The 23,979-nt window shown below is 54.2% G+C and overlaps 8 protein-coding genes across 8 annotated transcripts; 3 read left to right on the top strand and 5 right to left on the bottom strand.

The window, feature by feature from the left end:
* Positions 1 to 94: 94 nt before the first annotated feature.
* P152DRAFT_514023 (uncharacterized protein) lies at positions 95 to 873 on the bottom strand (the record flags this gene model as incomplete). The annotated part of the gene is made up of 1 exon (XM_033682836.1): positions 95 to 873. Exon 1 carries the CDS (start codon positions 701 to 703, stop codon positions 95 to 97), a length of 609 nt encoding a protein of 202 aa, XP_033534658.1. The 5' UTR covers positions 704 to 873.
* A 435-nt stretch (positions 874 to 1,308) lies between these two features.
* On the top strand, positions 1,309 to 3,730 carry P152DRAFT_335962 (uncharacterized protein). The gene is made up of 2 exons (XM_033675296.1): positions 1,309 to 2,375; positions 2,437 to 3,730. The coding sequence occupies exons 1-2, from the start codon at positions 1,438 to 1,440 to the stop codon at positions 3,494 to 3,496; spliced, it is 1,998 nt and encodes a 665-aa protein (XP_033534657.1). The 5' UTR covers positions 1,309 to 1,437; the 3' UTR covers positions 3,497 to 3,730.
* Positions 3,731 to 3,737: 7 nt separating this feature from the next.
* Positions 3,738 to 6,206, bottom strand: P152DRAFT_335968 (uncharacterized protein). Its single transcript, XM_033675297.1, has 2 exons — positions 5,856 to 6,206; positions 3,738 to 5,798 (listed from the first exon to the last, which is right to left on the bottom strand). Exon 2 carries the CDS (start codon positions 5,791 to 5,793, stop codon positions 3,964 to 3,966), a length of 1,830 nt encoding a protein of 609 aa, XP_033534656.1. The 5' UTR covers positions 5,794 to 5,798; positions 5,856 to 6,206; the 3' UTR covers positions 3,738 to 3,963.
* Positions 6,207 to 7,145: 939 nt separating this feature from the next.
* Positions 7,146 to 12,018, bottom strand: P152DRAFT_458191 (DNA polymerase alpha catalytic subunit). The gene is made up of 5 exons (XM_033679401.1): positions 11,613 to 12,018; positions 11,452 to 11,555; positions 9,138 to 11,402; positions 8,490 to 9,088; positions 7,146 to 8,439 (listed from the first exon to the last, which is right to left on the bottom strand). The coding sequence occupies exons 1-5, from the start codon at positions 11,896 to 11,898 to the stop codon at positions 7,308 to 7,310; spliced, it is 4,386 nt and encodes a 1,461-aa protein (XP_033534655.1). The 5' UTR covers positions 11,899 to 12,018; the 3' UTR covers positions 7,146 to 7,307.
* Positions 12,019 to 13,382: 1,364 nt separating this feature from the next.
* On the top strand, positions 13,383 to 14,007 carry P152DRAFT_395874 (putative RNA exonuclease Rex2; the record flags this gene model as incomplete). The annotated part of the gene is made up of 2 exons (XM_033676325.1): positions 13,383 to 13,430; positions 13,486 to 14,007. 2 exons carry the CDS (start codon positions 13,383 to 13,385, stop codon positions 14,005 to 14,007), a joined length of 570 nt encoding a protein of 189 aa, XP_033534654.1.
* A 579-nt stretch (positions 14,008 to 14,586) lies between these two features.
* On the top strand, positions 14,587 to 18,523 carry P152DRAFT_435407 (DUF221-domain-containing protein). Its single transcript, XM_033677527.1, has 3 exons — positions 14,587 to 15,126; positions 15,187 to 17,000; positions 17,056 to 18,523. The coding sequence occupies exons 1-3, from the start codon at positions 15,028 to 15,030 to the stop codon at positions 18,077 to 18,079; spliced, it is 2,937 nt and encodes a 978-aa protein (XP_033534653.1). The 5' UTR covers positions 14,587 to 15,027; the 3' UTR covers positions 18,080 to 18,523.
* Positions 18,524 to 18,780: 257 nt separating this feature from the next.
* On the bottom strand, positions 18,781 to 19,428 carry P152DRAFT_481893 (uncharacterized protein; the record flags this gene model as incomplete). The annotated part of the gene is made up of 1 exon (XM_033681853.1): positions 18,781 to 19,428. The coding sequence occupies one exon, from the start codon at positions 19,426 to 19,428 to the stop codon at positions 18,781 to 18,783; it is 648 nt and encodes a 215-aa protein (XP_033534652.1).
* A 1,791-nt stretch (positions 19,429 to 21,219) lies between these two features.
* P152DRAFT_335762 (Oxysterol-binding protein) lies at positions 21,220 to 22,971 on the bottom strand. The gene is made up of 3 exons (XM_033675294.1): positions 22,820 to 22,971; positions 22,293 to 22,736; positions 21,220 to 22,219 (listed from the first exon to the last, which is right to left on the bottom strand). Exons 1-3 carry the CDS (start codon positions 22,880 to 22,882, stop codon positions 21,452 to 21,454), a joined length of 1,275 nt encoding a protein of 424 aa, XP_033534651.1. The 5' UTR covers positions 22,883 to 22,971; the 3' UTR covers positions 21,220 to 21,451.
* Positions 22,972 to 23,979: the final 1,008 nt, after the last annotated feature.

Genomic DNA, 23,979 nt, shown 5'->3' with positions numbered 1-23,979 from the left:
GCTCAAAGGGTTGGGTATCATGCACTGCTCTCCAAAATATAAACGCCATCCGCCATGACAACGCGTAGAGGTTGCCAACTCTGCGATGCCTCTTCTATGCCGCCCTCCCCCTTCCGCGTACCCCTCTCCCGATTCCGCTTGATATTCCACCTCGCCCGATTCCACTTGCACCCCTCCCTCTACTACTCGCCCCAACTAACCTTCTCTGCTCTGCCTCCTCCCTCCTCCGTTCCTCCTCCTCCCTCCTCCGCTGCTCTATCCTCGACCGCTCCCGCTCCCGCTCGAGCTTCGCCTCCTCCTCCCGCTCCATCTCTGCGACGTCCCCGCTCGCGCCGTCCCATCGCGGATCCAGGATCAATCGGTTATGGTGCTCCGTCAGGCTGAGGATGCGGGAATACGAGTCCAGCAACGTGGTGCTGGAGGCGAGGGTGCCGGACAGGGTCGACATGTTGCCTTTGGCGGTGCGTAAGGAGGCGATGAGCGCGTCGAGGGTGGCGTTGACACGGCGGAGGGACTGCAGCTCGGTTTTGAGGGAGGCGTCCCGCGCTTCGGCGTCGGAGTAGCGTGTAGATGCGGACCGTGGTTGAGGGTTTGTGGGACTGGGATCGGTTGCGGGGGACGGTTTCGAGGTTTTGGAAGAGGGGGGGTGGGGAGGAGGACTGTCGAAGAGATGGTCGGTGGGAGAGTCCGGTTCCGAATCCATGGTGGAGAGCTGAACGGTTGCTGAGGTATAACTCTCCACCCAAGAATGGGAAGGATCCTTTTACAATCTGCAAACTTGTCCAGCGAGATGGACCAATTGAGGTTTAAAGAGCTTGGGCAGTCTGAGGATACGTATAAAGAACCTCAATATGTGGATCAACCCGAGATATTGCACTCACAATTTCACAAAGGACAAATCCCGACGTGATGCAGGAACGTACTGGAGAGTCATATGCACGTGACATGGACAGAGGGATTGCACGTGATACTATTTTGTTTGTTTACACGTGACAGGATGGACATGGTGCGCCACAGCCCAGCCACACATGGCCAGTAAACATCACAAGCACCGACCTCCAACCGGAATTGACCAACCCTCCCAGCCACCTCATCCCTCAAGTGAAGCCATGATGCATCTGACATAGCATCTCGTCCTTTCACTTCGCTTCCCAGTTTTACCTTCAGTTCATGGTTCATGCTCTATTTGGATATAGCACGTTTATTCTGGTTATTCCATTGCTCTACCCTTTATGCTGTCTAGCCTCTTACACCCCTTTCCTCAGTCGACTTGAGTCTCCCATATCTCCTTCATCCGGATCAGAGGACCAAAATATAGCGCTTCCCTTATCCCTTTCCTGACAGTGCGCATATCTTAGCCTCATCCAAACATTTGTTGGTGTCACTTGTTCAGAACCCAAGAAGAAGAGACGAGCGGTCCTGTTGGTTCAGTTCACTATGGCATCTCCCAGCACACCGCCGCCTCGAGCACGAATTCATACTCCTCCTCGTCACTCTCGCATCCACACCCCTCCGGCTCCTCTGCATGGCGCTCGACATGACCGCTGGGAGCCATATTCACCACGACGATCCACACGAGTTGCATCGCAACAGAGCAAATATTCCTCTACCCCGACAACATCACTTTCCCAACTCACACCTAACACAAGCTCCAACTTCACTTCACTTTCACTTTCATCATATGCAAGAAACAATATGCGGCAAACGACACCTACTCCATCGACTTCCGTGCGCTCCTCCAAACGAAAGCACAAGCTACCTGAATATTCTGAATTATCACCTCCTGGTTCACCGCACCACTCTGATTCACACCCCTCGCCGAGCAAGTCTTCCAAATCAAAGTCGCCTACACAATCACGACGTGTGACAGCCAAGACAATGGAGGAAGACAAAGAGGTTTTCAGCATGCCGCAACCTAGTGGTCATCAATCTGGAGCTTCACTTCTACCCTTCACTGGAGCCGGTGTTTACCCAACGCCTGCCAGGACTCCACGCAAACGTGATGTCCCCCGCTCAGCCATCCAGGCGGCGGCCCGTCCGCTATTCGGAAGCCGTACTGCCACAATAGAGGATGCAATGCCTCCACCACGCCGTCGCCGAGGCAAGTTTGTGCTCGACGGTTGGAATGATGATCTTGATATGGCAGATGCAGACAACGAGGGCGTCGAGGTCTACACCGATCCCAAGGAGCGACGACCCGAGCTTGACCGGAGTGAGGACAACCCATTCATAAGTCGCGCCAAGGACGAGTCTGCTGCGATCGAAGTGAAGCCAGCGCCCAAGACCCGGAGCCAGAGGAAGTCGAAGGATCAGGTGGAAGAGGAGAAGCGAATGGAAGAAGCAGTTCAACGGAACGAAGGATTGATTTACGTCTTGTAAGTTATTCACACGCTCCCCATCCTTTAATTCGCGACGCATCACTGACTTGTTACATAGCCGGGGGAAGAAGACGTTCAAACCTTTCACGGACCGCCAACCTCCGACCTCGCCCACCCCCGGAAGAGTCTCGAAGGATTCTCGACTTCGAGCCGCAGATTCTTCACCGGAAACCGTCAACAACCACGCCAAGGCTTTGGCGGAAGAATATCCCATGAGTGCTACCGTCGCTCGTTCCGCAGGAGCGGCCGCCGACCGGCCACTTCTTCGATCCAGCCAACGCATTGCACGCCGACTCTTCCCAAACGATGACGAACCCTCTTCCAGTAACGCAAAGGCCGCACGAGGCCAAACGAAGGATGAAGGTGTCCCGGTTGAGCCAACTCCAGTGGAGCCTGTGGACGAGAATGACGAAGAGGCATTGACGGACGTTGACAACGAAACGGTTCGCCAATACACCGAAAGTCTGCGTTCCGCTTCTGTCAGCTTCTCCGTGTCTGCCTTTGCCTCCTCCCATTCGACGAACCTCACCCAACCCGACCAGTCTCCGTCCTTCAGGCCTCAAGCTCAACCGAAAGCTCGGGCATCCACTCGGGCATCGACTCGAGCATCTACTCGGATCCGCCGAGCGGCTCAGAAGACCCCCTCGGTCGACCTGGAGCCTGAGACCGGCGCGGAGGCTGATGATGAGCGAACCGTACCGACGACGCGGAAGAGTCGTCGTGGCAGGAAATCCAAAGAACCCGTTTCGATCTTCGAAGATTCGGATCCTCCTGCAGTCCCAGCCGACCATGATATGATGGACATCGACGCTCGTGCCACTGATATTCCGCAGTCTCCCGCAACCGTTCCCCATCTCGCGGCGGAGACGCCCACCACTGCCGAGGCGTTTCCCATCAACGACGCCGTCGACAAACTGCAGGTCGAGAAGACGCGCACTCAAAGCCCATTCAACAGATGGCGTCGCACGAAGCGCGGAGGATCCGTTTCCCCGGACATGAGGCGGAAAGTGACTGGATTGGATGGCCAAGTCAATGAACCGGAGCTGCCATCGAGTCTGCCCATGAAGCGTGAGCTTGATGAAGGCGTTGGAAAAGAGAGGAAGAGACTTCGGGGGTGAAATGGTGGTTGACATGCACCAATTGAGAGGCGATGATGCCTTTCAATTGAAGAGGTTAAGTCCTTGTGATGATGTGGAACGTCTTTTACATGCCAATCTCCAGGCGGTGGTTGTGAGAAGACGATATGAAATGCCCTGACGACATTGGGGATACCTTGTTTCAATGTTTGGGGACTTGCTCTACTGGCTTCGGCTGATGTCCTCACCTTAGGATAGTCATCTGAGATTTTTGTTCCTTTTTAATACCGCGCTCTCTGCTCGCTCGGAGCTTTGAGGAGCGCACCCATATTTGCTGACAAGGAGGCGTACTTGAACAATTCCAATAGCATTGGCTATATCCTAAAATCAACTACTTGAGATCATTGTGCAAATCCACCCGAGTGAAACATTAATTCCTAGTGCGCCAACGCTCAGATGAAAGGTATCTTCGGTCTATTCGATCGCATTCCTGACAACGGTAAAAACTTTCAAACGACCACCACATTCCCGTTATATCCATTCCTATCCGGCGCATCCATAATCGATGGTCCCGTCTTCGCCTTGACGACAGTCTTCTCCCCACGCGTCGCCATGATCGTCTGGTTGCCCTTCGCCCAGTCCGCCTGGACCACCGTGAGGCCCTTCATCACCTTCATCTTCTGTTCCTTGACCTTCGTCCCGGCCCCGTCCTTGGCCGTCAGCGTGATCATCGTGTCATCCTCCGCGACGAACGTCACGATGTAGACCTTATCCTGGAGGATGTCCCAGGCGTCCGGCCGGGTGCCGACGGTGCCCGTGGCCGCGCGATGGGGGCGGTAGTACATCCACACGTTCTCCTTGTCGTTGTCGTCGGCGTCGAACGTGACGTCGACGTCCCCTTTCCGGTAGGCGCGGAAGATGGGCTTCAACATCTCGAGAAACCCGGAGTGGTCCAGGTGGCCGTAATAGCACCCGGAACACAGCGCCGTCAGGTTGCTGTTCACCGGCCCGAAATACGTCGACTCGCCGTAGTCGTTCCACGTCACAAGCTGCAGATAGTCCGGCTTCCGCCGCAGCAGGTCCAACGCGCGCGGCAGGAACATCTGCGGGCCCTGGTGCGTCGCCCAGTGCGCGCCGAGGTTCTTGTAGAACCACGGCGCGAGCGGCGCCATCCACTTGAGCTTCCCGTCCTTCGTCCCCCCGCTGGGCGAGTGCTCGGTGCTGTTCCGGATCGCCGCGAAGGAGGCGTCGATACTGGCTTCGCTGTGCGGGTCTTCGAAGTGGTGGATCCAGCTGAAATACCCGGCCGCGCCGTCCGCCTCGGAGCGATTGAACGCGGCGTCGCCGTCGGTGGTGAGCGTACCGGGGAGGAGGTGGACGGAGGTATTCAGGTTGGTGAGCACGTCGTCGCGCCAGTTCCAAGGGGTGTCGGTGGTCTGGAAGGAGCTGAACAGGGCGGCGTCCCGGTACTTGAGTTGGGCCGGGTGGCCGGCGAACATGTTGAACAGATCGGCGGCTTCCTCGGGCTTGATCTGGTCGCCGGACGCGGTGGTCGAGGTGGCGTCGATGGAGATGAAGGCGGAGAAGCCGTGGTCAGCGCACGCGTCGTAGAAGTTCCGGAGCTCCGCTTGCAGGGTAGTTGGGTTGATGTTCACGCCTCCGTAGTTGATGGCGAAAGCATCGATGCCCGCGGCTTGTGCGGCTGCAATGTCTGGGTTATAGTTGTGGTCCGGCGGCGGTGTGATGAGCATGTAGTGGGCGAAAATGAGGCGGGGGGTATTGTCGTAATCATCGGCGTCCGGAGAGCCGACCGGTGTAGAGAGCAGGTTGGCTGCAACCGCAATCGGGGTGCCGTCGTCGTTATTGTTGTCATTGTTATCGGAGGGATTGGAGTCGCCTTTTTGCGACAGGGCAATCGGTACCCCGATAGCGATGGCGAGGATACCCACCAGGAGAAGAATCAATGGAAGGAGACGAGTAAAGACACGTTTCCGTGTCGCAGTGAAGAACAGGACGCCTCTTCGAAAGAACGGGGGAGGTGGTCCCTTGTGCTCCACGGTCGGAGCACCTGATCGATCCGAGAGCAGGAAATCATTCTCATGGAATGGAGTCGGTTGTGATACATGCCTCGAATGGTCGTTTGCAAGGGGAGGTGACTGTGTTCCGCTTGGGTCGTAGTATCGAGGTGGCTCGTCCGAGAAAGTATCAGACCGACCTCGTCCAGGTGCATCGGACGTGTATGTATCCGACCGGTCTCGCATCGGCTCGTAGGCTATATCTCCATCATTGGGAATTCCAGAGGGTTGATGGCTCCATGCCGCAGGAGCTGGGGAGCCCATTTGAACTGCAAATTCCGTGTTAGCTCTCAAAACTCGTTCATGACCTGGAAATCGATGCATACCGATAACCTCTCAGCCTACTGGGCTGGACCTGGCATTACTTTCTGAACAAGATACAGTACAACTTCCAAATTCCAAAACACGAAGGAATTATAAGCACAAGATCGGGAATCAGAAAAATATAAAAAAAGTCACCTTACGAAATAAATGGCGTCGCTATGGGCGATTTAAGAGCTGACTGTATGGACTGACGATCCCGAGTCCCCCGTCCCTGTCATGTCAACCATAGCCTCAACCCTTAAAATTAATCCACGCTAAGAAACACGCGACATTGTAATTGTATTCAAGGGTTCAAGCAACATTGCTGCGGCTGAAAAGGCAGTGTCCGGTGTAGTGATCGCCGATTCGCGGGCACTGGGCCAAGGAGCACTGGTGCAGCGAAAGTCCAATCGGGCATATTAATAATAGATCCGTCGCAAGTGCTTACTGTTTTTCGGGATCCATTTTAACCAGGAAGGCTTGGAGTTTGGGATTTGGGGGCGTTTGGCGTTGTGGTTTGACTGTAAGCGGGTTGGATTGTTCCCTGTTCGCTGGGTGGCAGTTGGCTCCTTTGGATTAGGGGCCTTGTTATCAGTACTGTCTTCGGGCTAGCATGCTCAACTGCCAAGGGCGCCATCTGACGCCATTTGTCGTGTCACGAATCCGCGATACTGGTCCTGGTCCAAGTATTGCTTGTTCCTCAGGAATTGCGACTTCGTGCTTTAGCTTGCGAGGAGAATTACTCAAAGCAAGCATAGTTCGAGCCCTTCAAAGTGTTGTGGACCGTGTGAGAAATCAATGTTGGTCATGATTAACAGGATCCGCAACAGAAGAGGGAAGCGGGATCGACGTGTAGCGGTGAATGAGATAAGGCTATCACACTATCACTGTATATAGCCTCACAAGTCACACAGACTGTTGGCCATTCAAACTTTCTTACCCCTTGGCCCCTAAGGCGGCGGCAACCCCCAACCGGACGACGGCGGGAGATTGTCGAGAAATTCGACACGAAGAGCTGCATTTTCTGTTGGAGTATACTTAGAAACCCTGTAAAACCGGATGTTTCAATCGGGCTAGGCCTCCCGCAATGAGCCTTAGCGTTTAAGCTTAACCACTGGTGCTTACGGTACCCACAAGACAGGTTGAATGCTGGTGAGTGGTGGCAAGATGTGCGATGAGGATCGGTCAGGGATTGATGAATGAGGAAATTGAGGATGGCTTCAGGGCTCCAGTCTACAAATGCCTGTCAGCATTCACGTTTCAGCCCTTTTTCACCACAAATCCAAAAGTGACATCAGATGTAATCATGTAATCAGCCGTCCATCAAGGAACCCTGGTTCGACGCCTATCAATATCTCGATCCATACTACGTATACGTTCATCAGCCCTATCCAGCCCATGCCCCTGTCCGTCCAAATAGCAAGGAGCCGGCATACTACGTGCTGCTAGTATCACCAGTTCACCAGTCCACCACGTCACACAACCTTGAGTGCAAACGCAAAAATGCTGTCCATGGCCACCCATCGCCTCCCGTTCCGGTCCAAATACCCCTTGACCACGTTCATCAGCGTCCCAAACCGTTCCCGGTTCTGATCAGCCAGCACGTTCAGCTTCTCCTTCATCTCCACCGCGCCGACCTCCTTCCCGTCCTTCACCTTCTGCTTGATCTTGTCTACGTCAAACATCGACGAGAGGTAGATCAGCTGATTATACACCTCTCGCTCACCGTACTCCCACTGCATACGCCCTTGACATCCCTTCGCGAGACCTTTCGGTCCGAGACAGCGATGCCCGTACACGCTCATCTGCCGCGTTCGCGCCCCGCACGCCGCGTCGTCGCACACCAGCCAGCCCGCATAGTAACGGGCGAGGTGCTGGCGGATCTGCGATTCTAGCTGCGCGACGATCGAAAGATTCGGCAGCGTGGCTCCGCAGTTTTCCGTGGGGCACACCATTCCGCTCGCGGAGACGACGTCGCTGGAGCCGACCAATCCGCTGAAGGGGAAGCGGTGCTTGCACGCCCGGCAGCGGAGGCGGAGAGGAGCGCAGTTCTTGAACCGGATGCTGTCTGGAATTTGAGACTCCAGGGGCATGATTTCGGTCTCCTGGTTCATGGCGCTGGATCCGCCGACTTGGCTGCGGTATTTGTTCGGGTCGAGTCCTAAGCACTCGGCGAGGCGAGCGGCGTTGGTGCCATCGATGGGTGCGCACAATCGCTCGACGGGTGGGAGGATCTGTTTGGTGAGGTAGTAGTCCACATCTGGCTTCAGGTCCGAACTGGGCCTCATCGCCTGCGCCAGAGTGTGCGCGTTTGCGGCAGCCTTTTCTGCAGAGCCGCCCGAGTCGCCGCAGATGACGAACGACATGACGTCCTTGGCTTTGACGTGCCTCCCCGTCGCCATCAGCTTCTTGGCCACTTGCACGGAGGGCATGCTTGCGCCATTGGGGTAGTCGTCCGGATTCTTGCCCAACTGGGTGAAGATGGTGTATTGCTGGACGGGAATCTGGAATTCGCGCATCTTGGAGGAAAGCTCGCGGAGATAATCGTGGATCTTCTCGACGACCACTTCGGGATCTTCTCCGGATAGGAGAAAGTTAAGCAGCTGTCTATGGTGCGAGTCAGTGGAGTTTGGGTGCAAGAAAGGTGAGGGACATACTGGGAGGTATCTTTGGACAGCTTGCAGTATTCTCTTCGCCTCATGTCCAAGCCTTTGACCTCCAGTTTCTCGACATATTTCCCGTCCACTTCGACCATATTAATAGCGGCATACTTCTTCTTCGCATGCAAAAGGATCCGGCGGAAGATATTGTCGATGTCGATTTCGAGCAACTTGTATTGGTCGTTGACCAGTCGCTTGAACTCGTTTCCGATCTTCACCGCTGCTTCCATATTGTCCATGTTGGTGTTGATCATGACCGAGTCGGTATCGCCGTAGATGACTCGAAGCATGTTGCTCTCCGCCAGCTCCTTCGTGCTTCGCAAGATCTCACGGCCTTTGAAGGTCGTGAGCATGGCAAGTGGACGAGCGTAGAAGCGGGATTTCGTATATCCCAAGCAGCCGTACATAGAGTTGGCCGTGAGCTTGAGAGCCATCTGCTTGTTGTCCCAGGTGACCAGCTGTTCTGATTTTGCGGTCTTGTCTTTCATGAGCTTTTTCACCTCTCGACGACGCGACACCAGTGTTGCGATTAGTCGGGGTAAGATACCAAGATCTTGATCTTCTGGGACTTCCGGCACTTTCTCTTCCTCCTCGGACTGTGTCATATTAGTCAAAATTTCGAGTCAGCCAAGGGACAAAACTTACCACTTCTGCTCTGTCCACGGTCGTGAAGCAGATGTTGAATTCTTGGATGATGCTGGGGTATAAACTGTTAAAGTCCATGACAAGAATGAACTTGTCGTACAGACCCTTCTCAGGCTCGAAGACCAAGCCACCTTTAAACTTATCCTTCTTCTTCGCATCAACACCTCCCTCACCCTCTGGATTTTCTTCCTCGACTTTCTGCTTCCCTTTGCCCCATACCTTGTCAGGGCAGATGTACTTGTTGCGGTAGAACTCGTGGAGGAGAATATACTCGTTCCGCTCCGCTCGAGTGCCAGTGAGGGTTCGGGCCCAGGAGTTGCCAGCCAAGTTGGTAAGCACCTTCGTCAGAGGAAGGAGCTGTGACTTGAGCGTCAATGCGGCGATGAAGTAGGTATCCGCCTCGCAGTGCCGGAGGTAGTTCACGAGGCCGTCCCGGGTCGAAGCCCACGTCTTGAGAGCCGTCTCGTTGTTGATGTCCTGTCGAGTGTTCCCCGCTCCGAGATAGAGCTCGCACATCTCCGTGAGAGTCCAAGCCTGACACTTCGGCATCTGGGACCGGCCCATGTCATTCCCGATATCACAGAGCAGCCGGCCGGCAACGAGTTGTCGCTCTGCATAGAAGCTACCGCCTCCTTTACCCATGGACTTCGGCCAGTCGGATCGCTTGAGACGTCCGATCCGGTGCCAGCCAGGGGTCTTACGTTCCTTCATGCGACTGAGAAGGATGCCGTAGTCGACATCCTCGAGTTTGTGTCCCATGAGGACGTCGGGGTCGATCCGTTGCATAATCGCCATGAATTTGCTAAGGAGAGCCGCCTCGTTCCTCTCCAGATGTACGGAGCCTTTCTGCTTCTCTGCCTCCATTTTGAAGCCGACGGGGAAATTTTCTGCGGCTGGACGCATGATGGTTACAGTCCTGCACGGGAGTCTCTCCACAGGCGTCGTGTCGGCCAAAGAGACGTTCTCATATATACGAGTGCTAACCATGAGGATCTCCTGTTTATTCTCTTTGGTGTTGAAGGTCGTCCGCAAGGAGATACTCATCAGCGTCAGAGGTGGACACTCGGAATCTTCGGCGTTTCCAAGCGGGACAATGAGAGCGGGTTTCGAGACTTGAGCTTCCAGCTTGCACCACGACGCGTTGGTGACAGCAGTGAAGTTGGCTCCTTCAATCTTCAGCCAACATGGTCCCATGAGGTTTTTCCAGAGGACAAACTGCTCAAACAAGGCCGTGTTTGTGCCGAAGACATGAGAGAAAGTTTCGCCTTTGAGGTCCATGGGAATAGCGGGCTTGTTATAGGGATACAGCAGTTTGAGATAGTCCGCTTCTTTCGGGATATCGGGAAGTTCGAACGCATATTTTCGCGAGGAAGATTTGATCTTGTGCATGTCGACCCGGAAACGGCTCATCAGCGCGTCGACCTCTTGGTAGACATCGTCCATACGGACTTCATCTTCGGTGTCTCGTCCATTTCGCACGCGGTATTCGCGAGGGAGGAAGTATAATTTTCGAAGGATGTTGTCGACCTTGACAAAGCAGCTCGTGTACAGGTCCGTGGTCTTGTCCTTGACCTTTCCGAACAGACACAGGCTGCCATTGACCTCGGTATAGTCCATCCAGAAGAAGTTAAAACTTCCGTCAGCCTCCAGGACACTCTCCGGGCTTAGCTTTCCGAAGGAAGTAGTTTCATTCGCCGGAGTACTCAAGACATTGAGCTTGCTGGTCACATCAGTCCATGTTGATGGATCGAAGCCGTCGCTGGTAGGAATGGGTGGTGAGGAGTTCGCCGGTGTAGGGTATGGGTCTTTCTTGATCTTCGGGGCTGGTCGACTGCCAGCCATGTTGACAGACGCGACGTTCGCTGCTTTGTGACCAATTGCTTCAGCAACCTCCATCATATCGTCGTCCTCTTCTTCTTCCACTTTTACGGGTGGCTGAGCCTTGCGTTCAATGGCTTGAGCGAGAGGTGAAGACGGCATCGGGTCACTCATTGGAACATCATCATCCATGGGAGCGACGTAGTCATCGTCATCGAGAGCGGGTCCGCTGTAGTGGTCTGCATCGAGCTCATCGACATCGCAGTTCTTGAAAGAAACCTGCTTAAACCGCTTTGGCTCTTCGATCGGTGGTGACAGTACTCGGACTTTGCGTCGTGTCTCGCTTTTGACAGGCTTCATTCGAGGGGCAGGCTTGCTAGGAATATTGACCTCAACCTCGCCGAGAAGGTCTGCCATGAAAGCGGCATCTTCAGCGGTGGCAACAGGCTGCTGGTGTTAGTCCACGTCATTGTAGAGGACGATGAGCTATACTAACCTTGGGCTTGGCCGCTGCTCCAGTGGCCTTGGTGTTGAAGTACTTGCTGATCCCATTGGTGATTTTGACCTTCTTTTCGCGTTCTTCCTCGCGTTTTCGTTTTGCTGCAGGGTCGAATTAGGGCCGCCTATTGTTAAAGAGCATCTTGTCAATATACATACCAGCTTTGCCCTTTAATTGTGTACCCTCGTCGCTTTCCTCGGATGAATAGCGTTGACGACGGTCATCATCCCATTCCTCGCGTCCGTCATCGGCGTATCCGTCACCATTATCGTCCACAACGAAGTCATCTTGATCCAGACGGCCACGGACGACCTTTTTGTACGATTCTTCGTCCACTTCTTCGTACAACTGCTGTGCCTCTTCAACCTCGTACGAGTCGATTGCCTTCTTGCCTGACTTGCGCAATTCACGCAGCTGGGCGAGACGTGTCGCTCTGGAAGTCATTGTGGGTGTGCTGAGCAATTGTACCACGTCCAGCAATGATGGTAGAATGTAGATATGAGTGAGTGAATTATGCCATCAGGTGAAAGCGTCACTGGGAGTGTAGTAGTATGAAGGTCAAGTGGTGGAGGAGACGGCGGGTGAGGCTCGTCTAGTCTAATTACTACTGTACGCGTCGCGTCTGAGGTCGCGTTACATCACGTGGAATGGAGCGGACATGACGCGGTCCCCTGTCACTGCCCCACTAATGTCGAAATCAACTGATGATCACGTGCAAGATTCTCGTTCTGTTCATTCTCAACAAGAGATGCGAACCCGCAAGCGGGTTTCGCTGAAAGGGAGCCTGGAGGAACGAAGCTAGAGTTCGCTGTCTTCGAATCTCCCCTAAAAGAGTGCACGAACTATGTTCACAGAAGCATCATAAAAGGCTTACAGTCAACCACCGCTATAACGATTACCGCTACAGCGATATTCGCGTTATAATAAGTGGTGGGTTTTGGACGGATCAATTGCCTTTTGGTAAGTTCAAAATGGCGCTAACCTCATATGACATAATAGCTGCTACAGGGTGCGGTTAATGTCTTGGTCACCGGTCGAAACAAAGGTTTTGCCGTTTTGGCTATGCTTGCGCGGAAGGAAAACTTCGTTCCTCCAGGCAAATTTCTCAACCTCAGTCATGGCGGGCCGTGAAGAAATCGACGATAGGTCGTAGGGCTTTGCAGCGCAGCTCGTTTGACACAGTGCGCTTCGAGGGATGCATTGATGGAAGCGTATTAACTTAGAATTGCCATGGACGACCGCACCCGCAACCATTCTTTTTGAAGTCGGATCGATGGACTGGTCCAGTTTCCTCCGACATGTTGATATAGCCAAGTCGGCATCTGGCGATGACTTCGCCTACGAGGCACTCATTCGTATCTGACAGTGGTTGGGCCTATTCGAAACCTCGAGGACGGTCCCTTCTTCATACTCGAATACTGTCCATTTCACAAACGAAGCATTTCGGAGGCGGTTCAAGTCTGGCAATGGTTGTCCGGGGGTGCCTGTACCCATGGTATACCGACGGGCAATGCACATACAAGGAAAGGACGGAAGGCAGATAGGATATTACAGGAGATGTCTCTTGAAAATAGAACCAGAACACCTCATGGATATTACTTGGAACAGAATGCATGAAGCGGTAAAACATATATACCCGCGCTACCCAGCCTGAATCCAAGTACTTAGTACTTGAACACAGTACCTACCATAGACATCCAGTCGATTGCGCCTTCCAACTATCATGCGTAATGTTGAAACCCATCTTTGGTTGGTTACCAGTATTAATGGATTAATTTCCCGAAGAAACACACGGAGAGCATGTGTTGCCGGATTACGTATTCAATTGGATCCCATCTGTCCGCAAAAATCCATTGTTCACGTCGAGAATTCCGTCCCACATATCCACTGTCCTCCGAGCCTCTGACGAAACCACAGCGTCGTGCAAAATGCCTGAACGAAGATCCAAAGCTCCATTGGTGTGGATCGATTGTGAAGTACGTGATTCTTTCGGTGGCACTAGTCATGATCGATGGTTGACTCTTGGAGCAGATGACGGGTCTGGACTATGCCAACGACACCATCCTGTCCATCGCATGTTTCGTCACCGACTACAATCTCAACCTGATGGACGACGATGGCCTCGATCTAATCATCCACCATGACCAGGACACGTTGGCCCAGATGGGTGAATGGTGCACTAAACAGCACGCGGAAACCGGCTTGACCACCGCGGCCCTCGAATCCACGACCACGGCGGAGGAGGCGGCGACGGCCCTCCTCGAATACATCAAGAAACACGTCTCCGAACCAAGGGTGGCCATGCTGGCTGGAAACTCGGTGCACGCCGACCAAGCGTTTCTACGGCGGGCTCCCTATGATGCGGTCATTCAGCATCTGCACTACCGCATTCTGGACGTGAGTGCTATCAAAGAGGCGGCGAGGCGATGGGCAGACGAAGACGTGCTCAAGAACGTGCCGATGAAGAAGAGTCTCCATGACGCGCGGGCGGATATCCTCGAGAGCATCGAAGAGGCCAGGTTCTATCGCGACAGTGTCTTCCGCCGTCCCTGAAGAGTGAAGCTTACCCGTCGGCTGTTCCGTTAAACCTCCGAGGAATGGTTCGTGATTATCATCCATCATCATCCATCAGGGATGGAAAATGTAGTGTCAAGAGCCTACAAGTGATCTGGGAGCCAGAACATTGACGCAAGTATTTGACCAAGCGAAGAAATACATTCTTCTCCTGAGGCGCAGTCATTCAATAATTCATATCACGGGAATTCCCCTGGGAAAGGTCCCCATTCTAAGTAGGGGACTCCTGTTCTTTCGCCCCCGGCTTCGAGACTAACATTGGTCGGAAACTTGGAGTAAGCATGGCATTGTGGGAATTGCAAGATTTAGAACCATGAAAAACCACTTTACCTCAGCAATTGAAAGTCACACTATTTCCTAGATCACCGTAATACAGCATTCCGGAGGTTATTTTTGCGTTGGCGCCCTCTCAAAGAAACATCCCTGGTGAGGAGCACACGTCGCATACTGACGGGCGTGTAAGTCCCGAACCAATAGCGCGGACGAGTCTGGCATAGTCTGGCCCAACGTCTAACAGCCCTAGTGATCTCGAAGTCTCGAACCGACTCCAATACGTACCGATAGGCGATGTGAGAGCGTCAAAGAGATCGTTGGAAGACTTGGAACCGGGGCCGCATGGTTCGGTCCAGACGCAACCATCTCGATGACAGGCCGTCGATGTGAAGATTTCCACCCCAAGACCCCCATATTAATAACTCCATGTAACCGTGTAATGGCCTTTGTCCTTCCCTCATATCAATTCCCTTCATCTTCACTCAACCATTCTGATTTCTTCTAATTCGTTTTTCCTTTGACCTTTTCCTTTCTTGAGACAAGTTTAACTCCCTCCTCTGTCGTTACCAGGTTCCAACTTTCTTTTGGTCCATCTTAATGTGTTCATCAGCCCCCCTACGTCACTAACACTGACACTCATACGAATCTTGGATAGCTGGATCCCTTCATAGCTCGGTGGTCGGTTGCACGACCCTGCATCACCCAACATTCGCTACAGTCCTCATCATGGACCCTTCTATCTCACAAAAGCTCTCACCTCGTCAAAACCCGAATACCGCTACGGACGAGTTTCTCGATCTCCTCTCCGATCCTTTCAGCACTCAGGTAAGCTTCACTCAGGCCTCCGCTCCCCTTTACTCCACCACGTCCTGACACTCGCTACAGATTCAAAATGAAGCCATTGGAGCCGCCCTGGTGGTTGGCCTCGGTGCCACTGCCCTCGTCGCCGTCCTGTTCTCCTTTCTCCGCCGATTTAACAAAGTCATCTACCAACCGAAAGTGAAACATGCCGACGCACGGCACGCCCCTCCGCCCATCGGCAACGGTCCCTTCGCCTGGATCACACCCGTCGTCCGGACAAAAGAGCAGATCATGGTGGAGAAAGCCGGCGTCGATGCGGCCCTGTTCCTCCGATTCGCAGCCATGCTGCGGAACATGTTCGCCGTGCTCACGGTCATCGGATGCGGCATCCTCATTCCGATCAACATTCTGGGCGGCCATCAGCTCACCAAGGAGTTTTCCATATCCGCGTTCATGAAGATGACTCCGCAATACATGTTCGGGGAGAAGTTTTGGGGTCATGTGGCGGTCGCCTACCTCTTCGACGTGACCGTCTGCTTTTTCCTATGGTGGAACTATCGGGCGGTAGTGGAGCTCAGACGCAATTATTTCGAGAGTGATGACTACCAGCGCAGTTTACATGCCCGGACGCTCATGGTGACGGACATTCCGAGCGACCAGCGGTCCGATGAAGGTCTCCTACGGATCACGGATACGATCAACCATACCGGCGAGATCCCTCGCGCGGCCATCGCGCGGAACGTAAAAGAGCTTCCAGAGATGATCGAGGAGCATGCACACCTGGTCCGGCAGTTGGAAGGCCATTTGGCCAAATATCTCAAGAACCCCGATCACCTTGCGTTGAACCGTCCTACCTGTAAACCTTCGAAGAAGGATAAGGCACATTCTGGTAATGCTAAGGTGGACGCTATCGAATATCTGACGGGTCGCATTCAGGACCTGGAGGGCATGATCAAATCGGTGCGAGAGACGGTCGACAAACGCAATGCGATGCCTTTCGGCTTTGCCTCGTACGGGTCGATTTCCGAAGCGCACAGCATCGCTTACGCCGCGCGTAAGAAGCACCCGCAAGGCACAACCATTCGCCTTGCACCGCGCCCAGGTGACCTCATCTGGAAGAATCTCCCGCTTTCCAAAAGCTCTCGACGGCGACAACGCATCATGAACAACGTCTGGGTCGTCCTTCTCACCCTCGTTTGGATCGCTCCTAACGCGCTCATTGCGATCTTCCTCTCGAATTTGAACAATCTCGGTCGGTTATGGCCCGCGTTCGCCCAAGAGCTTCAACACAATCCCAAAACCTGGGCTATCGTCCAGGGTGTGTTGGCGCCGGCAGTCACTTCACTCTTTTACCTCGTCCTTCCCATCATTTTCCGCCGACTCTCGATCAAGGCGGGCGATCAGAGCAAATCACAACGCGAGCGCCACGTCCTTCACAAGCTCTACACCTTCTTCGTCTTCAACAACCTGATCGTTTTCTCGCTCTTTTCCACCGTCTGGAAATTCGTCACCATCATCATCGACGCCAAACATGACGACAAGGATGTCATGCAGACGCTGTCCGATGCGAAGCTACTGAACAAACTTCTGATCGGCCTTTGTGAGCTCACCGTCTTCTGGGTGTGCTGGCTGCTCCAGCGTAACCTTGCTGCGGCCATCGATCTGTCGCAATTTGTCAATCTCGCCTGGAAAGGCTTCACGAGGAAGGTGACCCATCCCACCCCAAGGGAGCTGATCGAATTGACGGCACCACCGCCTTTCGATTATGCAACCTATTACAATTCCTTCCTTTTCTATGCGACGGTAGCGCTGTTCTTTGCGCCGTTGCAGCCCGTCGTTCTTGCCGTCATGCTCTTCTACTTCAGTCTGGATTCCTGGCTCAAGAAGTACCTGCTTCTGTAAGTGACCGCATCTCCGTCTGACAAGTGAGGGGAAAACTGACTCTCAACACAGCTATGTCTTCATCACCAAATCCGAATCTGGTGGCGCTTTCTGGCGCGTGGTCTTCAACCGCATGCTCGTCGCCATCCTCCTCAGCAACATTGTCGTCGCCCTCGCCATCGCCGCGAACGGCTATTCGACCCCCATGCTCATCTCCCTCATCCCGCTCCCCTTCCTCCTCGCCGGCTTCAAATTCTACTGCGTCCGCGCCTTCGACACCCAAACTCACTACTACGCCACCCACGCGCTCAAAGACCCCGAAATCCACGAGCACAGCGACAGCTCCTCCGTCCGGGACAAGCGCGAGCGCGTCTCCGTCCGCTACGGGCATCCCGCGCTCTATAAACCGCTCATCACGCCCATGGTGCACGAGAAATCCCGCCACCTGCTCACCCAGGTCTACCAGGGCCGCACGTCCGCCGATCTCACCGACACCCACACCCTCGCGGGCTACTCCGACACCTACGCTATGCATCCGTTCAGCAAGCCCGGCGACATGAAGATGAATGACTCCGCCGCCACGGGGAAGAACCGCTTCGAGTTCGTCTCGGAAGGCGACATTGCGGCCGACATGTACGCTGAGCACCCCGATTTCAAGTCCGATTTCCAAGGCGATCTCGACAGCGTCTACACCGGCTCGCGGCCAGGCACCCCGGCCACGCTGGTCGGTGACCCGCGGCACGGTCGCTCCGCGTCGCAGGACCGCGACGACGACGCGCCGGGGATCGTGTATCCGCACGGCTATCACCAGACGCCGCGTGCGCGGCCCCGGGAGTTCAGCCCCGCGGGCCATGCACGGGAGGGGAGTTTAGGGAGGCACAGCGTGGTGGTCGATGGGTACGGAGATGAGAGCCGGGTCGATTTGGCCGGGGCGGGGGCACCGATGGGGAGGACGGTCACGGGGCAGACGGACGGGAGCTATTCCGGGGGAGCGGCGTCCGGGCACGGGTATCGCGGATTGCCGGTGGACACGCCAGGGAGTGAGAGCGACGGGATGGGGAGTGAGGGGTATTTCCAGGGACGGGGGATGAGATGAGAATGACTAACCTTGGGGCATCGATAAAGGGGTCGGCGGAAGATAATCGAAGGAAGCGCGGAAGAAGGATGGAGGAAGGCGAGACGGGTGAGGAAGCTGGGAGTTACCATTGCATGAATGAAGTTACGGGTTTGGAGATGGGGGGTTTTGGCATACCGTTTGGGGTATTTCGCATCTACCAACGATGCTCGTTTTCACGACAGTTGGGCCGTTCGCGGCGAATTTGGAGATGTATCATGATCATGTGGGGTACATGTGTTTAGGATTGCGCATAGCGGGTTCGAACATCGCAAGGATTCCTGGTTGGACGAGTTGGAACCCCAAAATTGTTTCACAGAATCGGCAAAAGGCAACGGCAAGCGACCCCGGTACTAGATAACATAGATTCCATTAGAAAATAACGATAATGAGAGCCATGATGGCTATGAATATAGAATCATCTTATCTACAAGTTGGTCGCCCCTTGAGACAATCTGTTAGGGGGGCCAGAGGAAGAAGGGTCCTAGCCCTCATAAGTTGAAACATAGAACCGCTGCTGATAATGCCTTTAGCATGTCTGAGGCAAAAGATATGGCCAACCCAAGAAGAGGTCAGTCAACACGAAAGAATGCCACCAACGCCAATGCCAAACCTACAAAACGTATCATTCGTCATAAATGTTGACAGGAGAACCGGACGATACTCGATGGTTCTCAAGTCGTCTACCTCTCCGTCCAATGCAAGTCCGGTACCTTCTCAAAGTGCGTTTCATACGGCACTTGAACCTGCGCCTGCTCCCCGCTCCCTCCCTGAATTCCTCCCCCTCCTCCACCTCCTCCACCTCCGCCACTACCGCCCCCTTGCCCCCCCGCCTTCACGTTCGGATCCACGAAACAGCTCTGCAGCTCCATCTTGATCCGCTTCCCGATCCGCACGAAGCTGTTGTTCCGCGCCCGTCTCCCGCCGGCCGTGGCGCGTTTCTGCGGGCGTTTCGGGACGCTGCGGGGGGAGCGGGCGTAGGATGGCGGGGATGTAGCGATGGCCGTTGGCGGCGGGGATGAGGGGAATGTTGAGGCCGGGGTAACGGTTTCGGAGGGGCCCCGGGGTTGGGTGAGTTCCGGGGCCGCCAGCAGGTTGCGACAGCAGCTGCAGAGGGTGGTGGTTGGGGAGAGGGAGTCGGAGGGAGAGTGAGGTTTGGAGATCGGAGAGGTGGGGGATGTGAGGGTGGGGGAGGAGCAGCGGGAGTGGGAACGGAGGTGGGGGGAGGGGTTGGAGGGGAGACCGGTGGTAGTGATGGTGGATTGGCGGGTGGCAGCCACGTCGGGGTGGGGGATGGCCGGCGTGTCGGATGGAGGTAGAGGGATGGACATGATGATGGATAGGCGGACTTCCGTGCCGTATTGTGCCTCAGGTGGTTCAGGGGAAAATGTTGACTCTCTACATGGGTAGGCGCCGTTGAGCAGTGAAGCTTAGGCACGAAACCTCGAAGCCGTACCCAAACAGAGACGCTAATCGAGCCGCAGACACGGACTTGAAAATGGCCAACACAACTGAGACAAGAGGGATGAAACCGACGGCAAAGTTAAGGCAGATGTGAATGCTGCTAAAATGAATCTTAAGGCTGAGGGGCGGGTGGAGTACATATGTTCCGGCGCAGTCATATATTCGCCTGTCCTCGCCTCACGCAATACAACAAGGAAAACTGACTTGTTTGGCCCGTCCCAGCATCAACATTAATATGGCGCGGCAAAGCAGACTCGAGGGATCAACATCCGAATAGATTGAAGACGGAACAGCACACCTTGGTGCCCCGCGGCCCTATGAATAGGACTACCCGCGTTGCCGGACCTACCTTTCTATGAATCGATCCATTCTCTCCATCGATGGACGTTGCCACACGTTCCACGAATGAGCACAAGCTGTGAAGGGCAGCCGCCAACTGTACAGGACGTGAAACGTGAAGTTCCGTCCTATTTTCGGGGCAACGCTGAACGCGTTGGTTGTGGCCAGGCTGCCGCCGTGATTTGAAAACGAGCGAGCTAAGGTCCAGGGGGGAGGAGATCCGGGGAAGTGGTTCATCTGCATCTCTAAGAACGCCTGCCGTGGATTCAGGCTGGATTGGGTTAAGTGTGGTTGGGCTAATGAGCTTGTGCACGCCACTTTGCTGGATGGAGGGTTGCAAAGTTGTCTAAATTAAGGCCATGATCGATGATCAATGATATGTGACTTGTGAGATCCTGTGTTACCATCGTCGACATGACGCGATCTTTCGTTCGTTATACGCCAAAGATTCATGGGGGGGATGGAGACGGTCATCGGATCTTCTGCAGACGCAGCTAAGGTCTGATGGACCTTTGCAGTTCCACGGGCTAAATGCAGTCAGTATGTTGAACAGCATGTGTTGATGATGAAGATGTGATGGTTGGACGTTGACGAAGCGAAGGCGGTGTCTCAGTTCCTTGAGCCGCTCGGGACTTCCCGCAATATTTTCAGCCAATCAATTTTCTCCACCACAATATCACGTGACTGTCTTAGCATCCCTGTACAACCTCCCTCTACCGATTCTCATGGGTTTTCCAGTCAATATGAATCAAGTACGGACGATCGCTGTAAATCATCTCCATGATCATCAATTTATTGACCGCGGCAACGAAGAAACAACCAAATTAAAAGGTGTGGTTGTGTCCATACACTCGGATCTAGCGTTACACGCATCCGTGCCGCCCCAGGTGAGGTCGTCGGACAAACACCCTGGCGAAGCCCCTCAACGGATATAAACATTGCGGCACAGCGACGTCGGGTCTGCAGCTGGATGCAACCAGCTTGTTTTTTGTTTTCGCCAGGAGATTCTCCCGAAGACGTCGGTAGTTACACGCCCGAGGCGCGCTTTCGTCAAGGATTCGCAATGGTCGGAAACGGAGGCCCGGCATCCGTCTGCCTCTCCTAGGAGGCTGGAGGCTTCAGTTTAGAATACTCAATCGCTCGTAGATGGCTCCATGTTCTATGATGGCTTGACAATTTGCGGATGATGAGACTGTTTTCCAACCTTCCCTCTTGCGGCGCTGGCGGGGTAGATGTGCATGGTTCAAGTCCTGTCCTATGGAGGCGTGCATTAGCGTTCGAAGTATTCCAGCACGCACTGAAATTGATAGATAGTTTTTTACTAATTAGAATGCTATGTTGGACCGAGGGCAAGCACACATTAGCCGTGTGAAACACTTCTGGCGCAAGGAGTTCGCCCTGTTCCTGGTGTAGAAAGGGCCGCTATTGATACAGGCACCATGGTGCGAAGCCATATAAATGCTCACTCCAACGGTACTAGAATCAGAACGGCCGTTTCCACGTACCAACCCAACGAAAATCATACGAATCGTCAGCATCACGCTTCGTTCATCACGTGTCCAGCCCCACCGCCTGCTTCCCCAGCTCCTCGCTCCCCGCAAACGGCGGCTGCGCGTCCTTCGCCTTGTCCGCATCCCACACCCAGATCCCCCCGGTCTTGTCCGCCTCGATGTTCTCATGCAGATGACCCAGCAACGCCGCGATAACCTTGACCTTCTCGTCCTTCCGGTCCGTCTGGCTGAAGAACCGCCGCCGCCACTCGCGTCCCTCCTCCTTCTCCTTCTTCCGCAGCTCGCGCTGGGCGTTCTCGATCTTGGATTTCTCCCAGGACGTCAGGTCCATGTCGCCCTTGGCAACCGCGTCCGCGACCTTCTTCCACGCGCGCCGGGTTTCGAGCGGGTCTTGCTGCTCGACCGGCGTGACGCTTAGGGGGGTGATTGGGTGCTGACTGGCGTCGAAGGTAGAGATCACCTCGCCGGACGCGGCTTTGATGTTGAAGGTCGAGTTCCATTGGCCGTCGGCGGTGTAGAGGGGGGATTTGGGGGAGCAGCCGGGGGCGCTAGGGTCGTATGATGCGGGCTGGGTCGGGTTCGCATATTGGTGGAGGGTCGCGGAGATGCTGTTCTTTTTGCCGGAGAGCCAGCCGCGTCCGGAGTAAGAGATGGTGGCGACGTAGCCGGAGGAGGAGATGATGGTGGAGGACTTGTTGAGCTCGACGAACGGCGATCCGCTGATGAGGCCTTCGATGTGGAGGGACGGGAGCGTGATGACGTAGGTCTCGTTGAATTTCTCGAGATTGTAGACGGCATGGCCGACTTGCTGCGGTGATATTAGCGAATTGGTCCTGGCGCTGAAGTTCTTTATGGTCTATGAACTCGGGTGGTTTGTTCACCTTGACATTGATCGTGCTCTTAAACGAAGCCTTCTGCCCGTTGTAGCCCTCTAGCCGCACTCCATTCTTCGAATTCCATATGCAGTACGCCGTCACTGGCGGATGATGGCTGACCTGCTCACTCACGAGCTTGGTCTCGCCGGCCTCCTCATCCTCCACATCCCCCTCCCATTCCCCTAGGAAGAGCTCCCCAAGAAATGGGTTCAATGGCTTCTTCTCGCTGCCGAGCTTGTCGCTTCTACTGCTGTACTGCGACTTCAATGTGGCCAGGAACCATTTCAGCACGAGCATGGCCCGCGTGGCCGGGTCGGATTCCTTAGCGGGTGCAATGAACAAGTTTGGGTGCTCGGCCCAGTAGGAGGAGAACTCGGTCAGGGAGGTCGACGAGACGATGAAAGGAGGGGCGGTTAGGGTGGAAAGGTCGCCATTGAAGGTAGAGACGCTCTAGCGAACACGAAGCCAAACCATGAGCGAATCGGGTCTCCAATGAAATTTCCATCTCAAGGGGGAAGATGCGCCTTACTCACCTTGAGGAACTGAGCCCACGACCCCTTTGACGATACCGGTACGGCTGATCCTTCAGCTGACATGATGATTCTACTGTCAATCGAACAATGATGGTCACTCGTATAGGAGGGGAATAGAACCGGGTGGAGAAAGGGGAAATAGAATACGCCGGGGAAAGACAATGATTTGCGATTTGGATTGGAGGGGAGCACGATAGCGAAGAAGCGAAGAAGCGAAGAGTTATAATGCAGTAGCTGTGAGGTCAAGAACCGCTGTTCAAGTTCAGAGGAGAGGATGAACTGCCTTGGCTTCCATCCGCCTGACGCGCTGGTTTAGTAGAATCATGAGATGGATCCAACGGAAAGAAGTACCATGGAGAGATCCCCGAGTTCGGTCCCGAAGGATATGTACAGTACTTTAGTAGGCTACTTACACGATACTCCATTCCTCCGGCATACTCCATCAATGATCAATCAAACCATTATTCTGCCGATCACTGCAGTTTCGGGGGAATCTTAGCCTTGTCGTTGTCACTTACTTCGCTAGAATCACTAATACAGTTCTTCGTGTACAGCCTAAAGGTCGACGTCATCGCCATCACTTGGGAGGACGACACCAAATACGAAAGTCGGGAATCGATATCATCTCAATTCTCAAGGACCTATCACAATCGCCTGGAATTCTGATTCATAGATACATCACTGCCTCTGAATCCGAAGCTTTCGATGCTGCGGAAACGGACCGTCCTATGACGGCACATCTGTACGCCGCCTGTCTGTCCATGAAGCGAAAGAGACAATAGCGCATAGTGAAGCGGGAGAATCGTGTCCTTTTTTCATCTCATTTCTCAAGAAAATATCTCAAGAGCAAAACTTTGACCCGTTGTATCGTATTCTTCCCCCGTGATATGTCAGACGGAATGGAAAAAATGCAAATTGAATGTCCTAGGCTTCTAGCGGTCTAGAAGCGCCTATGCGTCGCAGTACTTACCAGGAGCTTCATTCTGTTGTCTCTAAACCTTTGGAGGGAAATGCGGCTGATGGTTTTCTATTCGCGTCAGCCAGAGAGGAATAAGCGGTGTGATCTGTCAAGACTCTGTACATACCCTCCAGCCATACCAGTCAGCAATCTAAGCTTCCTATGGTTTAGAGCCTGGGAGACGACACTGAGGGGAAGTAGT

This window comes from Eremomyces bilateralis, assembly GCF_010015585.1.
Source record: "Eremomyces bilateralis CBS 781.70 unplaced genomic scaffold P152scaffold_8, whole genome shotgun sequence".
NCBI classification, from domain to species: Eukaryota; Fungi; Ascomycota; class Dothideomycetes; order Eremomycetales; family Eremomycetaceae; genus Eremomyces; species Eremomyces bilateralis.
This window is presented reverse-complemented; position numbering and strand designations above follow the sequence as displayed.

What these genes read in the sequence shown, in the direction of transcription:
- P152DRAFT_458191 (XM_033679401.1), bottom strand. Translation starts at nt 11,898, where the DNA reads ATGACTTCCAGAGCGACACGTCTCGCCCAGCTGCGTGAATTGCGCAAG. An exon ending in GAGCAGCGGCCAAGCCCAAG is followed by an intron (nt 11,403 to 11,451) that starts GTTAGTATAGCT and finishes TAACACCAGCAG; the next exon opens with CCTGTTGCCACCGCTGAAGA. An exon ending in CCGTGGACAGAGCAGAAGTG is followed by an intron (nt 9,089 to 9,137) that starts GTAAGTTTTGTC and finishes AATATGACACAG; the next exon opens with TCCGAGGAGGAAGAGAAAGT.
- P152DRAFT_435407 (XM_033677527.1), top strand. Translation starts at nt 15,028, where the DNA reads ATGGACCCTTCTATCTCACAAAAGCTCTCACCTCGTCAAAACCCGAAT. An exon ending in CCGATCCTTTCAGCACTCAG is followed by an intron (nt 15,127 to 15,186) that starts GTAAGCTTCACT and finishes CACTCGCTACAG; the next exon opens with ATTCAAAATGAAGCCATTGG. An exon ending in CTCAAGAAGTACCTGCTTCT is followed by an intron (nt 17,001 to 17,055) that starts GTAAGTGACCGC and finishes CTCTCAACACAG; the next exon opens with CTATGTCTTCATCACCAAAT.
- P152DRAFT_335968 (XM_033675297.1), bottom strand. Translation starts at nt 5,793, where the DNA reads ATGGGCTCCCCAGCTCCTGCGGCATGGAGCCATCAACCCTCTGGAATT.
- P152DRAFT_335962 (XM_033675296.1), top strand. Translation starts at nt 1,438, where the DNA reads ATGGCATCTCCCAGCACACCGCCGCCTCGAGCACGAATTCATACTCCT. An exon ending in GAAGGATTGATTTACGTCTT is followed by an intron (nt 2,376 to 2,436) that starts GTAAGTTATTCA and finishes CTTGTTACATAG; the next exon opens with CCGGGGGAAGAAGACGTTCA.
- P152DRAFT_335762 (XM_033675294.1), bottom strand. Translation starts at nt 22,882, where the DNA reads ATGTCAGCTGAAGGATCAGCCGTACCGGTATCGTCAAAGGGGTCGTGG. An exon ending in CGTGGGCTCAGTTCCTCAAG is followed by an intron (nt 22,737 to 22,819) that starts GTGAGTAAGGCG and finishes CGTGTTCGCTAG; the next exon opens with AGCGTCTCTACCTTCAATGG. An exon ending in AGAGCACGATCAATGTCAAG is followed by an intron (nt 22,220 to 22,292) that starts GTGAACAAACCA and finishes ATATCACCGCAG; the next exon opens with CAAGTCGGCCATGCCGTCTA.